This window comes from Candoia aspera, chromosome 1 (assembly GCF_035149785.1).
Source record: "Candoia aspera isolate rCanAsp1 chromosome 1, rCanAsp1.hap2, whole genome shotgun sequence".
Classification (NCBI taxonomy): Eukaryota; Metazoa; Chordata; class Lepidosauria; order Squamata; family Boidae; genus Candoia; species Candoia aspera.
Genome location: NC_086153.1, coordinates 153,013,431 through 153,039,306, shown reverse-complemented (window position 1 = coordinate 153,039,306; position 25,876 = coordinate 153,013,431). Strand labels below are relative to the sequence as shown.

At 42.2% G+C, this 25,876-nt stretch overlaps 1 protein-coding gene across 1 annotated transcript in view; it reads right to left on the bottom strand.

Annotated features, from left to right (window-relative positions):
- PLCB1 (phospholipase C beta 1) overlaps window positions 1–25,876 on the bottom strand; it is a 496,305-nt gene that overhangs the window by 66,484 nt on the left and 403,945 nt on the right. Inside the window, exons 21-30 of the mRNA XM_063316122.1 lie at window positions 19,678–19,777; window positions 18,482–18,586; window positions 17,567–17,676; window positions 13,276–13,405; window positions 9,990–10,043; window positions 7,618–7,837; window positions 5,552–5,732; window positions 1,412–1,488; window positions 1,159–1,248; window positions 623–680 (exon numbers count right to left, since the gene is read on the bottom strand). Coding sequence (XP_063172192.1) covers window positions 623–680; window positions 1,159–1,248; window positions 1,412–1,488; window positions 5,552–5,732; window positions 7,618–7,837; window positions 9,990–10,043; window positions 13,276–13,405; window positions 17,567–17,676; window positions 18,482–18,586; window positions 19,678–19,777 — 1,125 coding nt within the window. The remainder of the gene's footprint in view (window positions 1–622; window positions 681–1,158; window positions 1,249–1,411; window positions 1,489–5,551; window positions 5,733–7,617; window positions 7,838–9,989; window positions 10,044–13,275; window positions 13,406–17,566; window positions 17,677–18,481; window positions 18,587–19,677; window positions 19,778–25,876) is intronic.

The window sequence follows — 25,876 nt, the reverse complement described above, 5'->3', positions numbered from 1 at the left end:
CTGCTCATAAAGAACCCTCTTCTTCACGCCTGTTACTGGGAGGTATTTGCTTTTATCCGTGCATTTGATTTGTCATGATTTTTCACCTATTTCTAAACAGCACTTTGGGGGCATAACCTTGTCATACAAGAACAGCACCTGGGTTTAAAAGTTCTTATTTTTGGTTCCTCTAAATTATGTATGTATGTATGTATTGAACATATTTACAGTATATGGCCACCCATCCACCAGAGGCACTCTAGGTAGTGGACAGAAAACAAAACAAAATAAAATCACAGTCCATAGCAAAACAAGTAGCAATTGAGGCTCCATTTCTGAAACCCAATTGTTCAACTTCCCAATATTCCTTCTTATTTCAGATGTGGTGTTATTACATTGTGCAGCCAGATAAGATCTGATCTGCCTCTAGAGAACAGAAACTGACAAACTAAATTTATAGAATTTTAGCACTATAAGGACATTGGGACTACACAATGTCTCTGCACAGAAAGATAACCACTACTATTATGTGTGTTTTTTGGTACTTCAAGATAATTACAATGTGCAAATCAGCCTAAATACTGGCATTTACAATGTAATCTTCATGCCAATGGTGAATACATATTTTACGCAGTAGACTCACCCTTTTAATGTACTGCACCACTTCTTGAATATATGAACGAATCATTTCTGTCTTCTCCCTAGGAGGAAAATTAAAAATGATTAATCCCATTCAGTTTTTAAAATCTCTTGTCACTGGTTTTCTGCCACAGATAATTTGCTTATAAAATAATTGGTAAACCTGGCTAACTAAGAGAAAATCAGAGCCCAATTTTACGGATATTGCCCAGTACATTCTATATCAGATTTCAAAATGGTTTAATCCTTTATTTTAAAGAGATTGTGTGCTTTTTGTCATGTGCCCATAAGTGTCATTATGACTGATTATAAGCTGCCTTAAGGATCAAACAAAAGATAGGCTACAGGTCTTCTAAACAAAGGCAATATAATGCAAAGTCACTGTGGGAATCTATGCTACTGTACTGCCTACTTTTTAATATAATATGTGGAGACCCATAATTAAACATACATTTTTTTTAAAAAATTAGGATTTTCTTCTCTCTATTGTTTCAGATCTTCTGGGCATAAGTCATGATGAGAGTTGAAGACTGCACTTACTCATCCATTTGATTTCTATCCTTGGATTTTGCTTCAGTGATTTTCTCTTGCCTCTTCTTGTCCATCTTTTTCTTCAACTCTTTCTTTTCTCTGCAACATATGCAAATTTGTTTTTAATGAAAGAAGAAAACAGAACAAATGTAAGACTATGCACATTCACCCAGAAGCTACTTGACTGGTGATTATTCTACTGTAAGTATATTTAGAACGGTAGCCAAAAGAATTGGTAAGATTTATCAATAATAGTCTTTACCTTTCACAAATCTCTTTCAATTTCTTTAGTTGATTGCTTTGGCATTCTTCTGCTACATCTGTCAGCTTTTGTATAAGCTTAGGAGAGAAAAACAGATATGTCATAAACTGCACAAGCCACATTTAGTTGCTAAGTATTGTACAGTGAGACTTTAAGGTTTAACCTGCCCCAACCCCAGGATGGGTGCTTAGTCCGACAGCAACTGGGGTGATCCCCAGTTTTTTCAGGAAGGGCTAGAGAAGACTTCCACCTCAAATGCTGGAGAGCAATTGCTAGTTGGCGTAAATAATCTTCAGTAAAATGGGGCAGTAGCTTATGTCACATCAGGAGAGCAACGTACGTACATGCAAGATGCCTCCTAGAATAATCATCCCTTTCCCTACTAGCACAATCAGGGGACATTTCCCAATCTCTGCCAAGCTGGGGAGGACAATTGGGCAAAATAACCAACCTGATCAGACCAGGCCAGCAAAGAATAAGCATCACTACCAGCTCAGGATTACAGAAAGGGCCAGAAAACAAAGTAGCCAGAATTAGGCCTGGATACGGCTATAGTCTATCATCCATTGCTTTGATCAACACTTTTACTTTGTCTAATGGTAGGGACAGTCCTGCGTATGTAAGAAGTGGAAATAATTTGCCCCAAACATGAAGAAATTTCACATGAATCTAAAATGTGCCCGCCCTATATCGTTTAAATCTGCTGTCAAGAACTGATAATTCTTAAGCTAAGGACAGGTAAACTATGTGTTCCCCATTAATTTCCAACCCCCTCCAAAGGGAAGGGGTAGCCTAAGACAATCCATCAGGGCTAAATTGACTGCATTTGTGACCTCTGTATCTCATTTTGTTATTTCAAGGCTTCCTGCACAAAGATACTTTGTGGTCACCCATTTCTCTCTACTAATTCCCAATGCATTACAAATATATCATTAATTTTAATTGTCACAATATTAAAATAACTTTAGTATGACAGAACAGTCAATGAGCAACAAATTCCATTATGTTTCATACAAGTGGCCATCTGCTCATCAGAAAGCACAATCAAGCAAATTGTTAAAGTATTTTAAAAAATGTAAGTTCAGAAAACTTGATTTGAAAATATACCACCTGACCAGTATACAAAATTAAAGGGACATATATACAAACTAATCAGCAATAAGTTCTAATTAATTTTGTGCCTTCAAGACAGTCCTAATTCCTCGTGACTGCCTGGACAAGTCTCTGTAAGTTTGCCTGGCAAAACTTTCAGAAATGGTTTGCCACTGCCTTCTTCCAGATAGCAGTTCATCTTCAGTCCATGGAAGTTGAATAAAAATTGTTATATAAACTGCAACACTAAATTAGGAGTCAGAAGTATCTTGTCTACAGCCAGAGCAAAGATAGTATCACTGCAGGACTATTTGATCCCAGATCACTAATTAAAAGTATTTTGCTGAATCTTAGCAAACTAGGTCCTGAAATGTGATGGCACAGAAATGAGATTCAATATATTAAATATATGTTTTTTTTCAAAATCACTTGAATTCAGACACTTCCATTTCAGACAGGGTGAGAACTATTGGTTGTTGTTCAACCACAACAAGTAGCTGCTATTGTTGGATCACTGTTCCCTTTAGCATTGACACAAGCCATGCTGGTTGGGTCTGTGAGCTGGAATCCCACAAACAAACAAACAAACAAACAGGAGGTCTTCAGGTTCTCTACTGTTAATTAAATGAATGCAACAGGTACAACAACCAGCCTTAGAACTGATAATGAAGATATCGAAGTGGTAGATAGCTTCTGCCTTTTATAATCAACCATCAACAATAAAGGAACATGCAGTCAAGAAATATGTCACAGACTAGCACTTGGTAAAACAGCTATGAAGGCCATGGAAAAGATATTCAGATGCTGTGATATGTCTATATCTACAAAGAACAGAATGGTGCAAGCAATGGTATTCCCTGTGACATTCTATGGAAGCAAAAGTTGGGCAGAATAGGAAGAGTATTAATACTTTTGAACTTTGGTGTTGGAGAAGACTCTTGAGAATACCGTGGATAGCCAAGAAAACAAACTGACAAATCATCAAACAAATCAACCCAGAGTTCTTACTTGAGGCACAAAAGGCCAGGCTCAAATTATCCTACTTCAGACATGTTATGAAAAGACCTAGCTCTCTAGAGAAGGCTCGAATTCTGGGAAAGGTGGAAAGAAAGAAAAGATGAGGACAACCGGCAGCAAGGTAGATGGACTCAGTTACAGTGGAGATGGATGCACCATTAGAAGACCTGAAAGACCAGGTTAGGGACAGATCATCATGGAGAAATTCCATGTGACCGCTAAGAGTTGACACTGACTTGATGGCATATAATCAATCAATTCAAAGATAGAGGGAAGGAGAATAATTATGGGACAGTTGATTAATGTCAGACGGTGTTTCAATTTGCTCTGCAATTTTAACATACAAAGATGTCTTATAACAAAAGGTGGTCAAAAATGTACTCTGAAAAAAACATTGAGCATTGTGATGCTTTGAAACCTAAGAACATCCTGTCTGAATTTTGGAGACTCGACACAGGTCACTGTGGCTATTATATACAGTTTCCATATTTATGTATTCATGTGAAGTTGAGAAATACTGATATTTAATATTTTACATTGTGGGAAGTAAGTGGGAACTGTCAGGAATAACAACATGTTAGCCAATCATGAGAACTGACCAAGGCACATCAGGCATTATGCAAAGTACTGTTCTATGATGACCAACTTTCTCTGATGCCTTGATCAGGAATGAAAGCCTCAAAGACCACTTTTGTCCCACCACTTTTCCTGTTATTGAATAGATGCCTAGGGTCACTGAAACTTTTCCACTGATCCCAAGTTAGCCCTAAGGCCCTTCCTGGCAGCATCAGATAAAGTTTCTGTATATAGCAGCATGCCTTTGGTGATGAGGGATAAGCATCAAATTATCTTACCAATGGTATGACTGGAATTTCATGCCATTTAGCAGAGACCTAATTGTTTCAACATGTTTACATCCATGCTTGTGAACTGAGATGCTAATTCCCTGTTCTGGTTCATAACGCCTAATGAATTAGCAAACACAAGACTAATCTGTTTTACCATATTATACAGATGGAATACTTTGGTAACTTATTTTACATATGGAATACCTATTCCAACTTATTATGCAGATGGAATACTTTGCTAAAAAGTAGTCAGACTTGTTAGAATATTGTGAGTTCGGACAATATACGCATACTGGGGCGGATTGAAATAATATAATAGCAACATTCCATTGCCTTAGTCTCTTTCCTCTTGACATTTCAAAGCATCTATTATTATCTGATTGGACTCTTCATTTAGCCCAAAGGGCTGCTCCATACAGGGTGCCTGAATCACAGCTGTAAAAATAACAGCTGCTTTGGGGACAATACATACATAATATTCTTTTGCTCTTTATAGCTTGTGTTCTAGCTTCCATTTAGAACACATACATTCACAGAAAGCTTTCTGGCACAAACAAGTAGTTAGAAGACATCACAGTGATATCAAAGCTCTTGTTTCCAATTTTACAGGCTACACTAATTTGACTGCTTATTTTGAAATGCTTTCTGATCATTTAGAGTGACAGCACTGCCGTAGGCATAGCATGATAGTTTAAGCTTCAAAGCCAGAAAAGGCAAAGATCTCCAAGCAACAGTATCACCACCAAAACAATATATTAGAGCTCAGCCTTTGTTATTTATGGTAAGCAAAACTGAAAGGTTTGCATCTCCTCTCAATAGTCACAAATATAGAAATTAGGAAAGGCATTGACACTAAAATGATTTATTAAATATCTTAAAATAAACCTATAAATACCATTGAACCAACAAGTCTAAATAAAGTGTAATGTAGCTTTCTGGTTGCCCCATCTTAAATAGCTGCCCCCCACACACTGTTCCAACAATCTGACTCATGCCAAGACAGATGGAGATCCAGGTCAGTAAAAAGATCAGTGTGTAACACCAAGGAGCAGAGCCAGGTGGTGGGTTACATAGAAGCCTTCACAGATAGGTTCTGAAGTGGCCAAACCTAGGTCTCTATACAATGTTGGCATCAGAGTTCATCACAAAAAGCAGGGAAGCAATTTTTCTATATAGTACATACCAATTTAATATGTGCTTGTTTCTGGTACTTTTCACTGTAATATTGTTCTTGTCGAAGATTCAGCAGCTGCTGCTGCTGTTTTTCTTTGAGCTCTATTAACTTCTGAGTCATTTCTGAATCAAGGGCAGCCAACTCTTGTTCAACAGTTGAAGGGCTATGATCTGGGCTGCCAGTTTCACTCCTATAGAACAATACAGAATAATAAATATCAATTGCAGCAGTACAAATGCAGGGGCCCTGTCTCCCAAGTGATCCCTATTATCCCATTAGCCAATATAACATTAATCCATCAAAGACCCTTTAATTCTTGATTTCTCCGTGTCTCTGTGCAAGATGTGCATGGTGTAGATATGCACCTGGTATTCACACAAGTCTACAGAACTCATCATTCCTTGAAATATGGACAATGAACAGAGCACCCAGCTAGCATTCATGAATTTGATTCAGATTCTGTGACACCCTGAAAAAAAGCTTTGTGTTCTCAGTATAGGACCATTGTTATGTCAAGATGCAAGAATGTAAAATGATATGAATAGAAATCACATATTAATATAAGCAGTGGGGCCCATACTGTAAGAAAGCAGCCAGGAACAGCAATGGTGCAATAAAAGGAGATGAATATTGGTGTAGCTCATTATTGCTGGGTGACTAAATTGATGACTTTTCAGTGGATATGGGAGCAATAAGACAAAATATTAAAGCTTTAGGTTTCACTGCCATTCATCCAGTGACACTCCAATGACACAGAACAGTGTTCTATGAGGAAACTGAGGCTGGCATGATTTCACAATTCATAAAGGTTACCAAATCAATCAGTTCAATTATTTTTTGAAATCTGAGCATCCCAAAACTGCATAGTATCCTAATGTGAAACTATTTAATGAACTCCAAAGAGCAAAGTTCACAAAGACCAAGAATCTGTCAAAGGAAAGCAAGCTTGGAACAACATAAGAAACCCAAATGAGAAAAATAATCTGTGCAAAATGAAAACTGAGCAAAACTCCCTAAGGAGCAGTGTGATATTTTTGGTCTTGGGAAAGAACTGCTACTATAAAGAGTGAGGTGAGAAGGGAGAGCAATGAATGGAGCATGTGAAATAAACAGAGCAACTGCAAACTAAACAGTAACAGTAGTACAGTCCGTCCACCCACCCACCCCCATTCAAAAAATTAAAAGCCAGGCCAACATAACCAAAATGCATCTTCCTGAGCCCTGACAGTTATATCAGAGGTGCTTATAGTTCTACCCAGGTGTTAAGCCAGTTGCCTAGGAAACCACAGGCTTAAAAGGAGGGGTTGCTAAAGGACAGAGCTCCAGCTTGAGAAGGATAATCGTCAAGCCCTCAAGAGAATGTGACATTTGTGCAAATATGAGGAAGCAAGGTAGAAACTCAAATCTAGAAACCCGCCTTGACAGTGCTCTGCTCTTTTGAGGCTGGAAACACCTATACAAGTAGGAAATGGCTTAAATTCATTGGCACCACTATGCTGATTTTTGAACTAGCTCATTGGGTTTGACACCTAAGAATGACCAAGTTTCTGTAAGCTGATGGGACATGGATTAGGGCCTTCCTTCTCTTTGTCCTGATGGATAGTCTTGCATGCATACTACTGTACATGTAACTCTTCTTCCCTCCTGCTCCTGCAACATCTTGTAAGACCTTGATGCTGAAAATATCTGCCTGTTTCCCCCCACATACATTTTGTTTTCACTGTTAAAAAATATGACACCAGTCAAGGGACACTAAGCATTTCCTTTAATTCTCCACCCACTTAGATATAGACCTGTCCGAAGGGGTCTAACACAGGTACACCTGTTAATCAATTCTCCTCAGTTTTACTCATAACTCTGTGCCCTACCAATGCCTGGATCAATTTGTCACTGGTGTGAATGGCAGAAGCCTCAGCATCACAGTGGATTTCTATACAGCTTTGCAGGAGAGGTTGCTTCACTCTGCATACTGGAAGGACCAGTCTTGTCTGGAAGGAAGCATCAGACCCAACCAGGTAGTATAACATTTCCAAGAAAGGCAAAAGGAACTTTTGTTTGTAAGTAGACAGACATACTTTTTCTTACTGTCTCTTTTAGCTGTTTTCTCCAATACTGCCCTCCGTCGCAGATAATCATTTTGAATTTCATTGTATTTTGTAGTATGCTCTTTTATAAGATCTGTTGTTTTTTTGTGGTGTCTCTTCACAAGATCCTTCATTTCTTTGTAGTGCTTCTTCTGAAGTTTCACAAATGCCTTCTGTTGCTTTAGCTCCTCAATGGTTTGTGCTTCAACTTCTGCAAGAATAAGAGGAATGATTTTATCACTGCCACAACATTACATATCCAGGGGATACACAGTTTTATCAAGAGGTTTTCACTACTACCGTATGAAGCTGCGTTTAAAAGTAGCTCTCTTATTCCAATAGAAGAGAATACCTGTAGCTCAGGGTCCTTGGTGCTCTCTGAGCTTGATTGTTTGCTTGCAGATGTTTCGCTACCCAACTAGGTAACATCATCAGTGTGAGTGTGGGGTTTGCTCCCTGTTTGTATATAATAGCTTGCCCTGCCAGTGTTGGTGGGGGTGTGGTTTTCTCCTTGGTAGTTCCTTGATTAGGGTACTGTTTTCTGCTTGATTGTTTGTCTGGTGTTAATCCCTGCTTTTCTGGGTGTTGGCTGCTGGAGAGGAAGGGTTCTGCTCTGTTTGTTTCCTTCTTAGCTTTTTTACTGACTCTTCTGAACGGTGTGTGAATATGCTGTGTGAATATGGTCTATTTCTATGAGTCTATGTCAATTGAGGGCTGATTAGTCTGAACGCCAAGCTTCCAGGAATTCTCTGGCATTTTTGGATTTGGCTTGGTCTAGGATGCTCACAGTTTCCCAGATGAAACTGTGGTTGAGTCTGTCCACGTGCTGTGAGATTAAGGAGTTTTCATTGTGTTTTCTGACTGCTAGGTTGTGTTCGTGGATGCGCTCTGCTAGTCTTCTGCCTGTCTGTCCTACATAGTGGCTGTTACAGTCCTTGCACTGTATGTTGTAGATGACTCCTGTTTTTTCTTCTGGGCCTACTGGGTCTTTTGGGTTAGTCGGTTTGTGTGCTACGGTGATGCCATGTGGTTGTAAGAGTCTGCTGGTTGTTTCTGAGATGTTTCTGATGTGTGGCAGTGTTATCCTTTCCATAGCTTGTGTTGGTTGTGCTGTGGTGGGCTGAGCGGTCAGGCACTTTTTGATAAAGTTGCGTGGGTATCCATTTTGTTGGAAGAAGTTGTATAGGTGGTCTGTTTCGTTTTTCTGGTGTTCTGGGTTGCTGCAGTGCATGTGTACTCATCTGAATTCACGACAACTGCACTGAACTTGTACTTGTCTGAATTTCACACTGCATGGCACTTGTATACTGCACTGTATACTGCGCACTGCACTTGTACTTGTCTGAACTGCACAAGTACAAACCCACTGCAGCAACTTCTTCCTGGCTTTATGTAATTATGCAATTTTGGGCCTCTGTATGTCTGGATTACGTAACTCAGAGTCTCAATTTGCATGAATTAGGTAACTCAGGGCCTAAAGATATTTGAATTCCCAGTTTATTTTGTTTCTTCAGCAATTGTTGTTTAGACTATGGCTAAATAGCCTCCACATACAGTATATTAATACATTCCATAATTTGGAAATGACCCAGTTCAGTCTTTTTTACAAAAAATAAAGCAAGGGATGTTTTATATAAGTACATTTCTTACTTATTTTAGAGAATTCTGGATATTTCTGGTATGTAAAATTTGTAATACGTTATTCACATCAGGCCAGCAAGGAATGGGTGATTCATATGGATGATTCATACGGTATATAGAATGCTTATATCTCAAGATGAAACTTAGCCATATTTTTGTGCAGGCAGATTATGCATGTAATCCAGTGCTCTTTGCTGTGTTTGAAAACAATAAATGTTCCTTTATTGTCCCTTGACAATAAAAAGACATACAAAGACCTCCATCTTTTGTTTGGAATACAGCTTTGTCTCTAACCTGAATTTATACAGCAAATTCAAGAGTTATTTAATCATGACACTTAGAATGTTCTGATGCTTGTAGGGAACTCTGTTTAATCTATTATCTGCACTGCTGTTTATATGCTGGTTTATCAAATTCAAGCAAATGCAAATGCATCCTGGATCCTTACGCTTGGTCTCAGAACAAATCTCAGTCATTACTTGGATCCCAGTTATTCATCCTGTCAGGCTGAAACTGATACATATCATAATTTGGCCTTACTAATGTTAAAATCTCTTAAATATATAATTGTTCTTTTCGTAGCATGGTTAAATATCACTAGGGAGGCATTGTGAATAATAAACAGATTAAAAATAGCTATTTGTGCGTGGTATACTTTCTCCCGAAACACTGCATTAATTCTTCTAAGAGATACTGATGTACAGCACCATCCTATTTCTTACCTGTCAAGACACTCTGAATCAGATCTTCCGTTTTGGCTGGAACCTTCACAGAACCTAGATGTAAATAACATCAATACTTTCAACTGGTCTGAAATGATGAACACAAGATCTTATAGAGAGGCATTCTTCTCACTGGCTCCGAAAGAACCAAAGCATGTAACACCATCCTTGTTCGTGCTATACTGGCAAATAACTTGTTCCTAGCTGCGGATCAAGCTACCCCAATAACGACCTACTCTCAAATCAATCTGCCCAGCCTGTAATAACAGAACAGCTTCCTAGCTTCTGCCCCCTTTGAATCCAGGCTAGCATCTACACAGAAGCAGTTCTTTCATTGGCCACTCCAAATTCATAGAGTTGCTTCTTGGCTGAAGCTTGTCTAGTCCAAACTCTCAGAGTCTTCAGGCGTAAGATGAAAACCCGTTTTTATTTTGATGATCTACTCTTTGGCTCCCACCCTTTTGACTGACTGTGGCTTTAATGTATGCATTTTTTTTGTGGCTTTAAATAAAGAGATTCTTGTTTTTCATTTATATTAGCTGCTTTGAAAGCTTCCTAGGAGAAAAGTAGGCTAAACATATTTTAAACAAATAAATACATCCTCACAGCAGATGGTAGAAAGTTGCCTCTTCATTATTAGATATTAGCTCCTTTTCTCAATGTGTAAGCATATATTTAATGTTGTACAGGGCTTTGCTTCAGTGCCAGCATGCATGCCACATTCTTTCTCCAACTACACTCGGCCCTGGCAGGATGAGGAAACTATTAGCTCTGTTATCCCTGGGATAGTAAGAGCATTCACCTGCATGCCTCCATTATCCCAATCTTTTTTGGGACCAAGCCACTTAGAGTTACTTATTGAATAAAAGGTTGGGTGTCTGTCTGGGGTTCTCTGTGACCCTGCTGCTGCCCAGTTCAGGGAGATACATACTCACAGGTGACTGCTGTGGCCAAACACTGCTGCTGTTTATCTCAATAAGGAATAAATTATGTACCAATCCTCCTGCTTGTCTCTGCCCCATGAATGTAAGTGGGAAAAGACATGTTGCCTCTTTCTGCCACTGCTGTCTCTGTTTCAGTGACTGCCAGAAGGAGAGGTTAGCTAGCCATTGTGATTTCACACTGATGCTGCCCATGTCACAGGAGATGGCCTTTGTGACCTCAGATTGATGCTTCTTGTTTGAAGGATAAAGGCATCCATTGGGACCCAGTGCAGATGATACTCAACTGGAGGAAAGGATCTGGCCATGGTTAACCTGTACTCTCAAGAACATAAACAGGACACATGTCCCATCCTTTCCATCCTGTTCTTAAGACTGGGTTACAGCAGACTTCCCCTGCTCAGGTGCCCTCCAGATTAATGGACTTCAATTTTCAGAAGAGATGGAAATCTAAGGACAGCAAGGGGTGTTTTTGCTTCCCTTGCTCTCTCTCAGACACTGTTCTTCAAAGTTTCCCATACTCCTTTGGAATAAAAGCAGGGGAGAAGATGCTCCTGCAGGCCAATGTGATACTTTGTGAAATCTTTGCAAATAAAATTGCTAACATTCACTCTGAATTGGATGCCACTTGCTCAGAATTTAGTAGGGTAATCCACTGCAAGATGATCTGGGATTTTTTTTGAGCTTGTGGGGTCCAAGGAAATAGATACAAAACTTTTTAGTATACATTTTTTTGAAGGAGGGAGTGGTGCCTTCAGACTTGAAGGAGGCAATGGTGAAACCTTCTCATGAAGAGGTCATACCTGATCCAGCGGTATGGACAACTTCCATCCATTCTGCAATCCTCATTTTCTCTGACAGATTTTGCAGAAGATAGTAAGGCTTCAGCTACAGAGGATCTAGAGGAAATGAATTATCTGGACTTCTTCCAGTTACAATTCAGACCAGGGCATGGGACTGAGTCAGCATTAGTTGTCCTGGTGGATGACCTTTGCTGGAGTATGGATGGAGGGAGTGTGGCCTACTAGACATCTTGGTAGCATTCCCTACGATTAACCATGGTATCCTTCTGAATTGCCTGCAAGGACTGGGGGTTGAAGGCAATGAGTTATAGTGATTCCACTTCCAAAGTGGATGGTCCCAGTTGGTGATCATGATGGAGGAACAGACTAGCCCATTGTTGGGGCACTGTAGGGGTTATCTTTCTCCCCTGTTTTATTTAATACCTATATAAAACTGATGGGGTAGGCCATCTGATGTGATGGAATGTGTCTATGAAGGGGGAGGTGAAGTGATGGACTACAGTAACGCAGCTGGTTCTCAGGAAGGAGGGAGCACATTCCAACGAGGGGGGCAAGTCAAGAGACAAGATATGGTAAAAGAAAAGTGATTTTAAAGAAATTGACTATTTAGAGATTTTTCAAGCATTAAAACAAGTCTAATGCATATTCTGTGGATTAACATGTCTCAGTCCTGCATAGGATTGTCCCTTATTTCCTTCATAATCTGATAAACATGCAGATTCCAAAGAATGAAACTTGGCTGTTCTATCCATGCTTGGTCCTGACTATTTTTCCTTGAAAACTGAAAGGCTGGAGGGCCACATTCTGGAGCTGAGTTCTTTAGCAGGACCAGAACATCAATGCCCTCAGATGTTTTGTTCTTCTTGTCACACTGGCTCCAACTATCCTAGAACCAGACTTTTACCAGATAGCTTCAATAACAACAACAAGACCGAAATCTCCTAGCATATGGTTGCTTGAAGCCTATAAGCTCTGATCATATTATTGATAAAGTACTGAAACTGGTCAAAACAGGATGAGAGCCAAACTGTGCTATGGAATATAGTTAGCATTCCCTCTCCCAATTCACCTGATCCTTCATCTAAATTCTATACTTCTTCAAGGTGTGTATATAGGAGACAGACTTTATCTACACAGCATCCCACTTGCTCATGGTCACTTCATGAGCTTCCTGTCTGAGAGATGAACCAGGATAGCCATTATCAGAACCAATATAGTTATCTAGCCTACATTTATTTATTATTTGATTGCTACACCACTCTTCCTCCTGGGGAAGCCTGCTACAGACAACCGAACACAAACTACTGTGTCTATATAAGCATGCATTTACTCACAATGGCTTTGTCACGCTATATTTTTTGCACATCAGAAGATAACACGAGAGATTTTGTTGCAAGCATTGTTTTCCAAGCAGTCACAAATATAGATAATATTCATCAGAGGTGATGTAATTTTTATTTTATTTTTCGCCAGGAGAAATTTAGCTATTTTTTTTCAATAGAAGAATACTACAGATATCATGCACTATAGCACAGTTCTTACCCAGTGTTGGTTGGCTTGGAACAACCTGAGTAGATGGTTTAGGGGTGAGAGAAGTAGTGCAATTTACTCCATTTTCTGCTGGTGTAGGTTTAGGTTCACTGTGAGCTTCTGAAGGTACATCTTGTTCCGCCTAACAATTCAAAATATTTCCCATAAAATATGAAAAAAGATTTGTGATTATAGAACTTGCATGAGGCTTTTACTTCCAATATGTACGGATTCCACCCATAACACACACTGGTTGGTATTCCTGTATTAGGATTTATTCAAATTGTATCTTGTTAAGGAAATTGCATGGTATTAGGCACAGAGCTTCTCATTTCACCTTCAAAAAGCGTTGTAAAATAAAATTAATCTAGCTGCCATTACTATATTTCAAATCTTCTGATTACTTAGAGGGTAAATTTTGGGGGGAAAATTAAAAAAAAAAGTGAAATAACAGAAAACTATCATTTTAGCAAATAATATATTGCATTAGTATTTTAGGTTTTACATAGGAACAGTCCAGTTTTAAAATTTTTATATACCTAAATAAACAGAGACCCACCTGGAAAGCTGTAGAAGCTATAGACCATGTTGGTAAAATAAACCACTAATTTTAGCTATAAAGAATCACATTGTTAATTAACCCTGCCAATGGGAAACAACAGTAACACACATTTTAAGGTCAGTTTCTTTAATTGCTTTTCATCCCAATTTATTATCCCTGAAATAAAATGATAACAACAATAACAACAATAATAATAATAAACCCTAGGGATATGCCACCCAGCAAGTCAAGATCATCCAATTTCTGCCTATAGAGCTCTGTATGCTACTGTTATAAGGTAATAACTATGCAAATACAAGGACATCAGCAAAATGCACTAGTTACCACTGAACACCATATGACAGAGGATGATTTCTTTTATTCATTCGCCTTCCTTTCAGGATTGTGCCCCAAAATTAGTCTGATTACTAATTCACCGCTGAGGCACAGCAATTGCCCCCAGGACTGCTTGCCCATAATTATATGCAACAGATAAGCTTACGTAAACAGTACCTCCATCCTTGCCGCATGCTTGGATGACTATGTCTGTACCGTTCAACCTGTTTAAGCATTCCCCACAACCTGTACTTCCTTGCCAGCTCTCAATGCCCATGTTTAGAGCTCATTCCTTTTTACTATGCACTAATCCTCTCCCCCTTGCTCGAGGTCATCTTTATTGGAGGAGACTAAAGATTCCTACTACACAAATGGAACGGGGAAGAAGATCCATAGTTACAGAGCACTGCTAAGCAGTTCGCCTCCTTGAGGTATGAAAATTTATATAAGGAGGACCTGTTGCCATGGTACCTTGTTGGATTAGTTTCTCTGGAGGTTTTCATTAGCATTCTTCACTGGTAATAAATTGATGGGAGGAGGAAGGAGACAATGCTTTTTCCCAAATCCTTCACTTTTTTCATAAGAATTTATAGGTTGAACTACAGGGTGGGGTAAGTTAAGTGAAACTGAAATCTGTCTCTGTTTTTGCACGACTGAGCATTACATGGTACCCAGAGATTTTTCTCCCTACCCCAATTGAGTTCTTCAGAGGATGCTGAGTATAAATTGGCTCTGACTGTTTAAATCTTACAATGCATCCTGTCTCTCAAATGCAGGGGTTATTTGTTTACATTTCCTCCCTAAAAATTCACTTACAAGGTAGCTAATAAATAATTCTATACTGACTTTTGTTTTGCTGGAATCTAGTGAATGAAAAGGTAGGACAAGAAATAAGTGAGAGTATAATAAATAAAAGCTTGGCAGCTTTCAAGTTAAACCAGCTAGCTCAGAGAGAGAGACAGGCATTCATGTGGCTCTTCATTACATAGATATTTTTTGCTGAAACAAAAATACAGTGTCTTAAGAGCTGGAGAAGAAGCTGCTTATAGAAGTATTGATGTAATGCTGAATTACAGTCAGAGCAATTATTTGTAGAGGGATCCCTCACCTGGCACTGAAAGATAACTGCATCTGGAGCAATGCAGTAGATTTATTACAGTCCAGTTAGTGCACATAAAACAATGAGAGATGAGGGAGATTTCCTTGGGGGTGGGGAATCTTAGTATGCAGGTGTTCAGACTTGTAGAATTATAAATAAATATATCATGCTAACTCAAGCATGGGTGATCAAGATGAATAAAACGATTGGGTAGGGCTTTATCCTATTCTTCATTTGTAATTTTTTATTTCTGGAAGCTGTTGCATCTAGAAAACAAATGTTCAGTGATACAAACTGGAGGAAGAAATCTGCATGAACAGGGCTGAGAAAATATTCATTACAAGTAGGCAGACATTATAAGTAGGGGGCCTGGGGTGAGAAAGGCTGATTGGCTGAGTTACTTGAAAGGTTTATACAGTATACATCTGGATTTATATCCCTTTTCCAGATATGCAGATTCTGTTTGACTGACGTCTAAGTACGACTTGGCTGTCCAAGATAAGGGAAGCTTTGATCATACCCCCACAAGCTCAGAGTTAAAATTAAAGAGCTATCTGCGGGATCTAATACTTTCAACAAAATGAGAAAAGTAGTGCCACACTGTACGCTCCTTTAGTATGCGTGTGTGATGTCAGGACACATGTACAAAAGAGATGGACCTTGTGGCATAATGGCATGATACTGCTTCCATTGTTTGCCCCCTTGCCCTCCCCCCACCCCTCTGGTGGATGTCTCTGTTAGAGGCAGTTTGTTTAAAGAGATTTATGGGTCTCAAGGAGAAAATAATACTTTCTTGTAGAAAACCACTGCCCTTAATATTATTAATAATATTTATAGTTAAAATGATCAAGACTTATTAAGAAAGGTACTTCTTTCAAGTCATGAAAATAAAACAAAATGTGCTATCCCTTGTCTAAGCTTTTTAAAAAAAAATATAAAAATTTGAATGTATATAGTAAAAGCTGGCTCATATATGCAAATCAAAATGCATATTGTTTACAGAAATAAAATACATATTGTTGACAGAAACGTGGAGAAAATGTACATTTTACATTGGCAATGTAACCTTCTGAAGGAAGGCATTAACTTGTGAGCATCAACTCTCTTATGCTGAGTTTACGATTCCAGCAAGAAAAATATATCCATTCTGTTTCTTATATTAGCCAATTACATTGAATGGATCCACATTACAAAACATGATGGCGTTAGATTTTTCCTGCAAGGCAGAACGCGATCGCTAAAACTTTTCAAAGTTTCGGTTTTTGTTGCTATAGTATTTTGTTTTTAAGTGACATTTTTGGAAGATGGACCTGGATGGGGAGAAATAGGCTGACTCATATCAAGAGTGACTGTGAATTTGGAAACCAACTGAGACCAGAGATAGTCGATGTTTGACTTTGGACAGGGTAATACTCTCCTGTACGGAGCTGGCCCACAACGTGTTGGTCTTCCTGGATTCATAGCTCCTGACTGAACAACTGGTGGAGGCCACGCCCAGGAGGGCTCTTGCGTAATTGTATTTTGTGTGCCTCTTCTAGATCAGGAGGCTTTCACTGCAGTCCCTTGTGCCCCTTTTTACCACATGGCTACGCTATATATATTGGGCTGCTCTTGGAGAAATTTCTGGAAGCTTCAGGTGGTGTAACCTGAGCAACCTGGGTAGTTATAGGTACATCGAGGTTCACCCATGTAATCTCACAACTATGGAAACTGCAGTGGCTGCCAGTTAGTTTTTGGGTGCAATTCAAGGTACTCATATCTTTTTTAAAGCCTTACATGGCTCAGGGTCTGGATACGTCTGTGACTGCCTTCTCCAAGGTGCATCTGCCCGTCCAGTAAGATCATGGAAAGAAAGCCCCTGGAGGGTCTGACCACTGAGGCAATGCACTATTGTGAGATGGGCGGTCCTGTAAATTATTTAAATAAATAAACCTTGACCCAGGACTTGAGACTTCTCAGTGATACACTCCACGTCCCTATGCAAGCAAGCAAGCAAGCAAGCAAGCAAGCAAGCAAGCAAGCAAAGGTTTCAAATGTCAGTGTATTCACTAACATTACTGGGCAGTGTATACATGTATGTGTAAATTAAAGTATCAGCCCTTTGAGCTAATAGAACTGTCCTGTAGAACAAAAACAGCCACATGACTGAGTACATAATTTCCAGTATGTCTTTTGATTATCCCAACCTCTCTGTAAAGGAGCAACTCTCAAAGTAGGGCATATAACTTGAAGAAAATATTAAAAGTGACTTGTGTAGATACTCTTACAGCATCACGCAGTATGCTCAGTTGACCCCTCTGTTATTTTTATCAGACTCCAGTTCTTACCTCCTTCTTTATTTCTTCTTCGTCCTCTAAAGTCAGTGCTGCCAGTTGTTTTGCTCTCTGCTCCATCAGGTTTACATATCTGATTGGATTGGATAATGCCTCAATAACATCTGCAAATGAGATAGGGATTTAGAGCCCAAGGTTGCTTTCTATAGAATAGTACAGACATTTTATAAAAATGGATCCATCATCTTCTCAATGTGAGGGTTATTTTTATGTCTATTAAACATATGGGGCTATCCGGTGGCCTCTACCCTTTGTGACTGTAGAGACATGCAGACAGCAATACATATGTACACTTGTCCTCTGTGCCCTGATCAATGCATATTTGAGGACCTCATGACAGCACGACAGAACACAATTAAAGTTGCCAGTTTCTGGGCAAGATCTGTTTAACTTTTATATATTTTAACTCTTATATGTTATATTTTAAATTCTGTTTTACAGTATGCCTTATTTTAATTGTGATGCTTCTGACATGAATAAAAAAAATGTTTATTAATCTTCAGAGCCAGTTTAAAGAATATAGGAGCCCAATGCAACAGGTGAGGGTGAAGAAGAAGACTGAAGGAGAAGGAGAGGGAGAAGGAGAAGACTTAAATTCCAAGTATGACATAAAAAGCAGGGATGGGAAGGAGATGGGAAGGAGCAATAAAACTGTAGTTTACAAGGAAAGAACAGCAACATGAAATCAAGGAACATGGTTCAGAACCCTCAGTGACTGAGCGCTTTCTGAAATCAAGGAACATGGTTCAGAACCCTCAGTGACTGAGTAGTGAGTAGCACTACTCACTGTCTCAGGTTCTTAATGCGAAGGTTTAGTTAACAGTAGTTATTCTGCATGCTGACAATATGATGCAAACAAAATAATTATAAGTTAAATTTCTATTTTATCCTTATAGATTTGACAGTTACCTGCATAAGTATCAGGTACATAATCTTTAACCTCTATGTATACAAATATGGCTGGCAACATCAAGGGCTGATTCCTTTCATTCCTCAGGCAAATATAGTGATAACCTAGAGGGGGGAAAAAGACAGTGGGACAGCTAGTCTTTCTGGCCCTCCATCTCCCTTACAAATTAACCAATGCAGTGCTGTAGGTAATAAAGCACACATCATGAAATACTAGAAATGCTTAACATGAGTAAGATGGTTAACATTCAAGTCCATGAAAGTAAGGTATAAAGAACAAAGGCCCATCTGCCACAATATCTCTGTGTGCTTGAAATCCCCAGTGACTCAGTTGACTCAGGTGAAGGTGAAGGTGACCACAGATATCTCCTTTCACTTGAATTTTTATATTTTGAAAATAGAAGCCTGGAAAACCAGAACAATGCAAAACTACCCAGCAGCGATTTTGTGTCACCACCCGTAATGTGTTCTCACAAGTCAAATGTGTCTCCTAGTCCAAAGACAGTGGGGAGACCTGCTCTGATGCTTAAGTGGCAATATACAGCTCTGGAAAAGGCTAGGTTTGTCAGGAAACCCAAAGGGTAAGATAGAAAGAATAAGGCTTATAATTTGCTACTGGAGGATTATAAATAGAAGGTAATATTGTTTTGTGTTTCAGGCCCTGTAACTACAGAATAAAAACCTGTCTGGAAGCCCTCTCAGAGAAGGGAGAAGCCATGAAGAAGGTGGAGCTAAGATGGCAACAGATCAGCAGCTTCTCTGCTCAACTCCATAAGGAGTTTTATTTGTTCTATTCATTTGTTCATAGAAGCCATGGAATTAGAGGAAGGACTGACAACATTGGGGGTTGTCTCACCTCACCTCACCTCAGAGATAAGCCAAGCTGAAACAGAGCTTGAGATGCCCTTTCCTAAACTGCCAAGGCCAGTTTTGGGATCAAGGTTTAGGGCCATTTCTCCTGCAAACACCCTCCACAAGAAGGAGCAGCAGCAGCCTTGGCTGGAGAGTCGGGTAGAAGGAGAGGCTGATTCGGCTGACCCGGGTCTCAGAATGTCATTATCTGGCAAGTCCTGTCATACCTGATAGTTGTCCACTTACGCATGCAGGAAACGTATTACCTGACTTCTGTTTGTCTCATTCCTTCTTTCAAGGATTCTTACCGCAGTAATAATAACCACCACCACTCAGATCTTTACCTGGTCGAATTGCTGATACCGGCAATATCCGATGCCCAATAAACTTTCCTCCTTCTTCATAAGCAGCTATCCTCAAACATGCCAGAGAAGGCAGAACCACCTGAAGAGAGAGATTTGTTTAGTGTTCCATGGTGCATTACATGCTCAGAGTTGGAACAGGAAGCATTTTCACAGTGATATTCCTGGAAACTGTTAACAGAGTTTGAATAATACTTGGAAAATACACAGTCTGAGTCTTTTGCTAAATTCTCTTACACACATACACACACAGATTACCCTTGGGAATTTCATTCTTGGCAACTACATAAACAAGTCCATGGAGTAGTTTTCTTGGCAACCATACAAAAACGGTTTGCTTTTTCCAGGATTTTTTTTTTTTACTTTTCAGTCTAGTCTATGGCTCTGGGATTTCTTAGTGGTCTCCCATCCAAGTTCTAATCTGATTTCACCCTGCTTAGCTTTATTTGAGATCAGCGAAGTTCAGCCAAACAACAAGACAAAAAAGATCATCGAAATCTTTTTTCTAAATACTGAAATGAGCTGTAATAAAGGAGTTTAAAAACATTTATTTAATAAGAGAGGCATCCTTTTTCTCTTGCATGCCCTTTACGATTACAGTATTATCTGTTGAAGAGGTTCTGTTCTGATGTCACAATTGTTCTGATGTCACATACCAGATTCTCAGCAACAGCTGATGTCACATAGAATCCTTTTAATTCTTGAGCCGTATAACTGACAGTGTAAAGGCAAGAAAGACTGAGAAGAGGTATGTGGAACCCACTGATATCTAGGAGCAGCCCACATCCCACAGAAAATGGCCACAGGATTTTACATGAAAACTTGTGGACACCAAAATGACTCAAGTAAAGTCAAAGCATTCACGTCAAAAGCAGGAGTATTTGGATGACCAATAATCAGCTTATCTGATGCGCAGTAAGAGCTCTCATACTTCAAGTTAACTATTAAAATTCAGTATTCAATTGCTCTGACAAACACTCTTAAGTATATAGACCATTTGATGTAGCATGTTTGATAGTTTCATTCTTCTTCTGTAACTCCATTTACTCAAAATAATGTGAGCCAGGTATTTTTTTTCATATTTGGCATCTAAAATATTAGATAATTTCCTCATCATTAGCTTTAATGTAGAGAGAGGACTCACACCTGATTCTCAATGTATTGTTCATGTGTCTATCTGTTGCTAGTGTAGAACTGAGCTTAGAAGAATGAGCTTTCAACTAAAGCTTTTACTGTATCTGGTTGAGTCCACTTCAGTGTCTGAATGGTCTTGGGCATGTTGTTCTCTCAAATTTATCTCCTCTCTTCTTTCTGTATTATGGATATATTAAAATGTCTTGCAGAACTGCACTACAGCTTACAAAATAAAGTACTAAAAAATTCTTTACATGCTTATTAATTTTAACCCCTCCTTCCTTCTAAAAACTCTCCCACCAAATATACCACAATATTCTAGAAATACTATATTCTTCATTATTATGATTAGGTATGATATAGGTATGATTTTCATTTGGGAATAAAAGTATTTTCAATAATTGGATTGTGTTTTGCTTTTATTATTTGTTTACTGTGTCATTTTACATGGATTTATTGCTATTTATTCATATTTTTTTTAAAAAAACCATTCCAATTTATAAGAGAGAAGTACAGGAAAAGGAATATACAAAAGAAATTTAAAGAAAAACAGTAATATCCAACCACTTAATTATAAAATTGTAAAACCATAACAAAAAGAAAACAAATAGAACCCTCTTCCCCAAATTAATATACTAACTCAAAATAAATCACTTTATATCATAAATGCCTTTAATCATATAAAACCAATATATCAAATCGTGCATAGAATTTGCTTGTAAAATATCATGAAATCTCTTTCAAAAGGAAACCTATTGTGTCATTTTTTGATTAAGGAAAAATTGTCTTTTCAAAAATGGATAAATTACACATTTCTTCTTTGGTATCCAGGGTAATAATATTTTCCCAATCTCTCAATATAATCCTGTTGTCCCCATGCCTGATATAACCAGTACTCCTTAAAAATGGTCAGATTCCACAATTTTGGAATATAATTCAAAATAACATTCACATCATTAATTTGAAGACATTTACCCAGACATTGTCATGAGTGCCTTTGAGCTAAAGTCATCAGCGCAATGGCACTCATGACAATGACAAGGAAATAGGTGAAGGGGTACAAGTTAAGTAGCCATCAACCTACAACGACTAACGGCCAACAAACAATAGCCAAATGAATCACGGAGCCACCCAAACCATCAGCGGCAATACAACGGGGATCGCCCAGCTGAAAGCAATCAGCAGAAGAATGGAAACCTGATGATGGGCGATCCCGGAAACCCTCACCCACCGGCAGGGCAACGCATGGGACAAAGGGGGGTGACGTGACCGTGAGCGAGGGGGCGCTGACCGGCGCGGGGTATTTAAACCCCGCACCGGCGCGCTCCTGTCACTCTCAGCTTTTTTCTACCAACGCTGTACCTGCCCTGCAATAAACCAGAGCCTGATTCGCAAGAAAGTGTCTGAATGTTATTCAGGGGGAGGCAGCGCATGACATAAAGCTGAGAGTCATAAACTCAGCCTCGCCGAGCCCCACCGGACGACAACGAGCCGCGGGAGGAGTAGACGGCGAGAAGACCAGCAAGATGAGGCCGGAACGGCGCGGGCAAGGAGGGCGAGCCGCGCGGCAAGAGACAGAGGAGGACCGACCAAGGCCAGAGGCACCGCGGACTCCCGGAGCCATGGACGCCCACCCCACCCGACCCGAGCCTCAGCTCCAACCCCAAGGGGAGATGGCGACGGAGGCAACCCGACCGCGGGAGGGAGCAGCACGACTTCCGAAACCAGCGGAGGACCCCGCGCCCCACATCGCACCCCAGCAACGGGCGTGGAGCGACAGCCCCACGGCGCTCGACACGGAGGAGGACGACGGAGACACCCATCAGACGGCGGAGGAAGCGGACCCGCGGCAGAGGGACGATGAACCCCGCCGGCAACCCACCCCCGAGGACGCGCCAACGGAACCGGCCCCAGCGGCGGCGCGGGCTGCGGACGAGGAGGCACGAGCTGAACTCGCGGCCATGCGGGCTCAGCTGACGGAACTCCGGACCATGCTCCAGGCGCTTATGCCCCCCGCGCCACCCAACGACGTCCCCGCACAAGCCCACACCCCGAGCGAAGCATCGAACCCACACGGGCCAGCGGAGGGCCAGCAGACGGCACAGGCGGCCGACACCACACCCCGAGAAGCGAGAGGCGGGGCCGCACAAAACGCCCGGGCCCCAAAGGACTTCCCCATCTTCTTCGATGGGACCCCCACAAAACTCTCGTTTTTTGTGACCAACGCTAGGGAGTTCATGGGGAGGCACGGACACTCCTATGACTCCGAGGCCGACAAGATCGCCGCCGTGGCGATCAAACTCCAAGACAGGGCGGCGGACTGGTACGTCCAACTGTACGAGTCCAGCTCCCCCGCCCTCGCCACCTTCCCTGCTTTCATCAAAGAGATGAAAGACTACTTCGAAGACCCCCTAGCCAAAGTGCGGGCGAAAAGCGCACTCCAAAGACTTAAACAGGGCACCCGCACGGTCCCTGACTACGCCCTGGAGTTCAAAGCCCTCGCGGGGAAGGTCAGCGACTGGTCCGAGACCACCCTGCTGGAAATCTTCAAAAGGGGGCTCAACCGCGACGTTCTCCAATGGGCCCTCTACCGCGACGACCCAGAAACGTTACACGGGTGGATCCACCTCGCGGGGAAAGCCGAACACGCGCACCGCACCTTCCTCATGACAACCACGGAAGACACAAACGATGCCGGGAAAAAGGTACCCGCACCACACGGGGGGATGGCCGGCCCCATATACCCAAAAAAGAAGTTCAACCGGGAGCCCTGCGGGAGGTGTGGCAAATTAGGGCACAAGACGGCGGATTGCTTCGCCAACCGACCGCCGACCAGCGCGCCCAAGCCCACCCCGAAAATTAGCCCCAAACCACCCAACCCGGGGCCGCCGCCTCACCGCCGAATGACCGTGGCCACAGCGACACCGAAAGAGAGCTGGGACGCTTACTGGGGGGAAGAGGACAATACCGACCCCGACCAGCCGGCGGGAAATGCTCCCCGCCTGCTCTGAGACGCGTGGCGAGGCAGGCGGTGGGACAGCAACGCGGACCACCTCAACGAAACGACAAAAGCTCCGTAATATTGGCAGCAATTCAACTCTCTACCGGCAACGGAGCCACCACGGCCGCGGCACTAGTGGACTCGGGGTGCTCAAAAAACCTCATCCACCCCGACCTAGTCGCCAAACTCGACCTCCGCTGCTTCCCCCTCCCCACGCCGCTGGCATTCCACCAGCTGGACGGCTCTACAGCGGGAGGAAAACCAGCCACGCTACAAACCGAGCCGGTCACCCTGCAAATGGGCACTCACACCGAGCGCACATCGTTCGTAGTCACGCACATCGGACGGCCCATTGCAGTCCTGGGGATGCCATGGCTCGCGAAAAACAACCCGCGGATCAACTGGGCGACCCGCACCTTCACATTCGGCGACGGCGAGTATCGAGCACCAGTACCAGCTGGCAAAAGCAACCCCACGGTAGGACGAGCGGAGGCGACCACACAAGACAACGCCGCTACCACAGCAGACCTACCAGAACAATACGCCGACTTCTCCGAGGTCTTCGGAGAGGCAGAGGCGGACCAACTACCCCCCCACCGCAAGACGGATTGCCGGATCGACCTACTGCCCGACGTCCCCTTACCTAGACCAAAGATCTATTCGATGACCCCGAAGGAGATGGCAACCCTCCGGGAGTTCATCGATAAAAACCTAGACAGGGGATTCATAGAGCCAGCATGCTCACCGGTCGGAGCCCCCGTCTTATTCCGGGAGAAGAAAGACGGGACCCTACGGCTCTGTACCGACTACCGGGGCCTAAACGCGGCTTCCCTGTCCAACAAATATCCCTTACCCCTGGTGAAGGACATGCTCGCCCACCTGTCCACGGGCAAAGTCTTTTCCAAATTGGACCTTCGCGAGGCGTACTATCGCATCCGAATCAGGGAGGGGGACGAATGGAAGACGGCGTTTAACTGCCCCCTAGGCGCTTTCCAGTACAAGGTACTGCCCTTCGGACTCGCGGGGGCCCCTGGGGTGTTCATGCAGCTCATCAATGAGGTACTGCATGAACATCTGTTTAAAGGGGTCCTGGTCTACATCGACGACGTCCTTATTTACACAAAAACACACGAGGAACACGTAACCTTAGTCAGGCAAGTCCTCGACAAGCTCAGAAGGGCGCAGCTCTATGCGAAGCCTACAAAGTGCGAGTTTCACAAAGAGCGCCTAGACTATTTGGGGTATCGAATCTCCGGGGACGGCATCGAAATGGACCCCGCAAAAGTCGAAGCGGTGCTAAACTGGGAGCGGCCCCGCAACAGACGGCAACTACAGAGCTTCCTGGGATTCGCGAATTTCTACAGGTCATTCACCCGGGGGTTCGCTGAGATAGCCCTCCCCTTAACGGACCTCCTCAAAACCAAAGGGGTGGGGGACACCCGACGCGCCAAGAACCCAGGCACAGTGCTGAATTGGACTCCCGCGTGCCAGACCGCATTCGACAAGCTGAAAGCGCTGTTCACTACGGAGCCAATCCTCGCGCACCCGGACCCAGAACGGCCGTTCGTGGTCCAAGCCGACGCCTCAGACTTCTCCCTGGGAGCCATCCTACTACAGAAAGACTCCACGGGGCTCCTGAAACCATGCGCCTACCTGTCAAGGAAGTTCTCCGAGACAGAGAGGCGATGGCACGTCTGGGAGAAAGAAGCCTTCGCGGTGAAATCGGCACTAGAGACATGGCGACACCTACTCGAGGGAGCCACCCAACCATTCGAGGTCTGGACGGACCACCGGAACCTCGAGGCCCTACGAACGCCTAGACGCCTTAGCCCAAAACAGGTCCGATGGGCCCAATTCTTCAGCCGCTTTGATTTCCAGCTGAAGTTCATGCCGGGCAAGAAGAACTTCCTGGCCGACGCCCTCTCCCGACTGCCCCAAGACGAAGAGCCCGCCCCAGACACCATTGGGACGGTCCTATCCGCCTCGCAACTGGGGATGGCCGTGACCACCCGAAGCGGCGCACGGAGGCAGCTCGACGCTACGGCG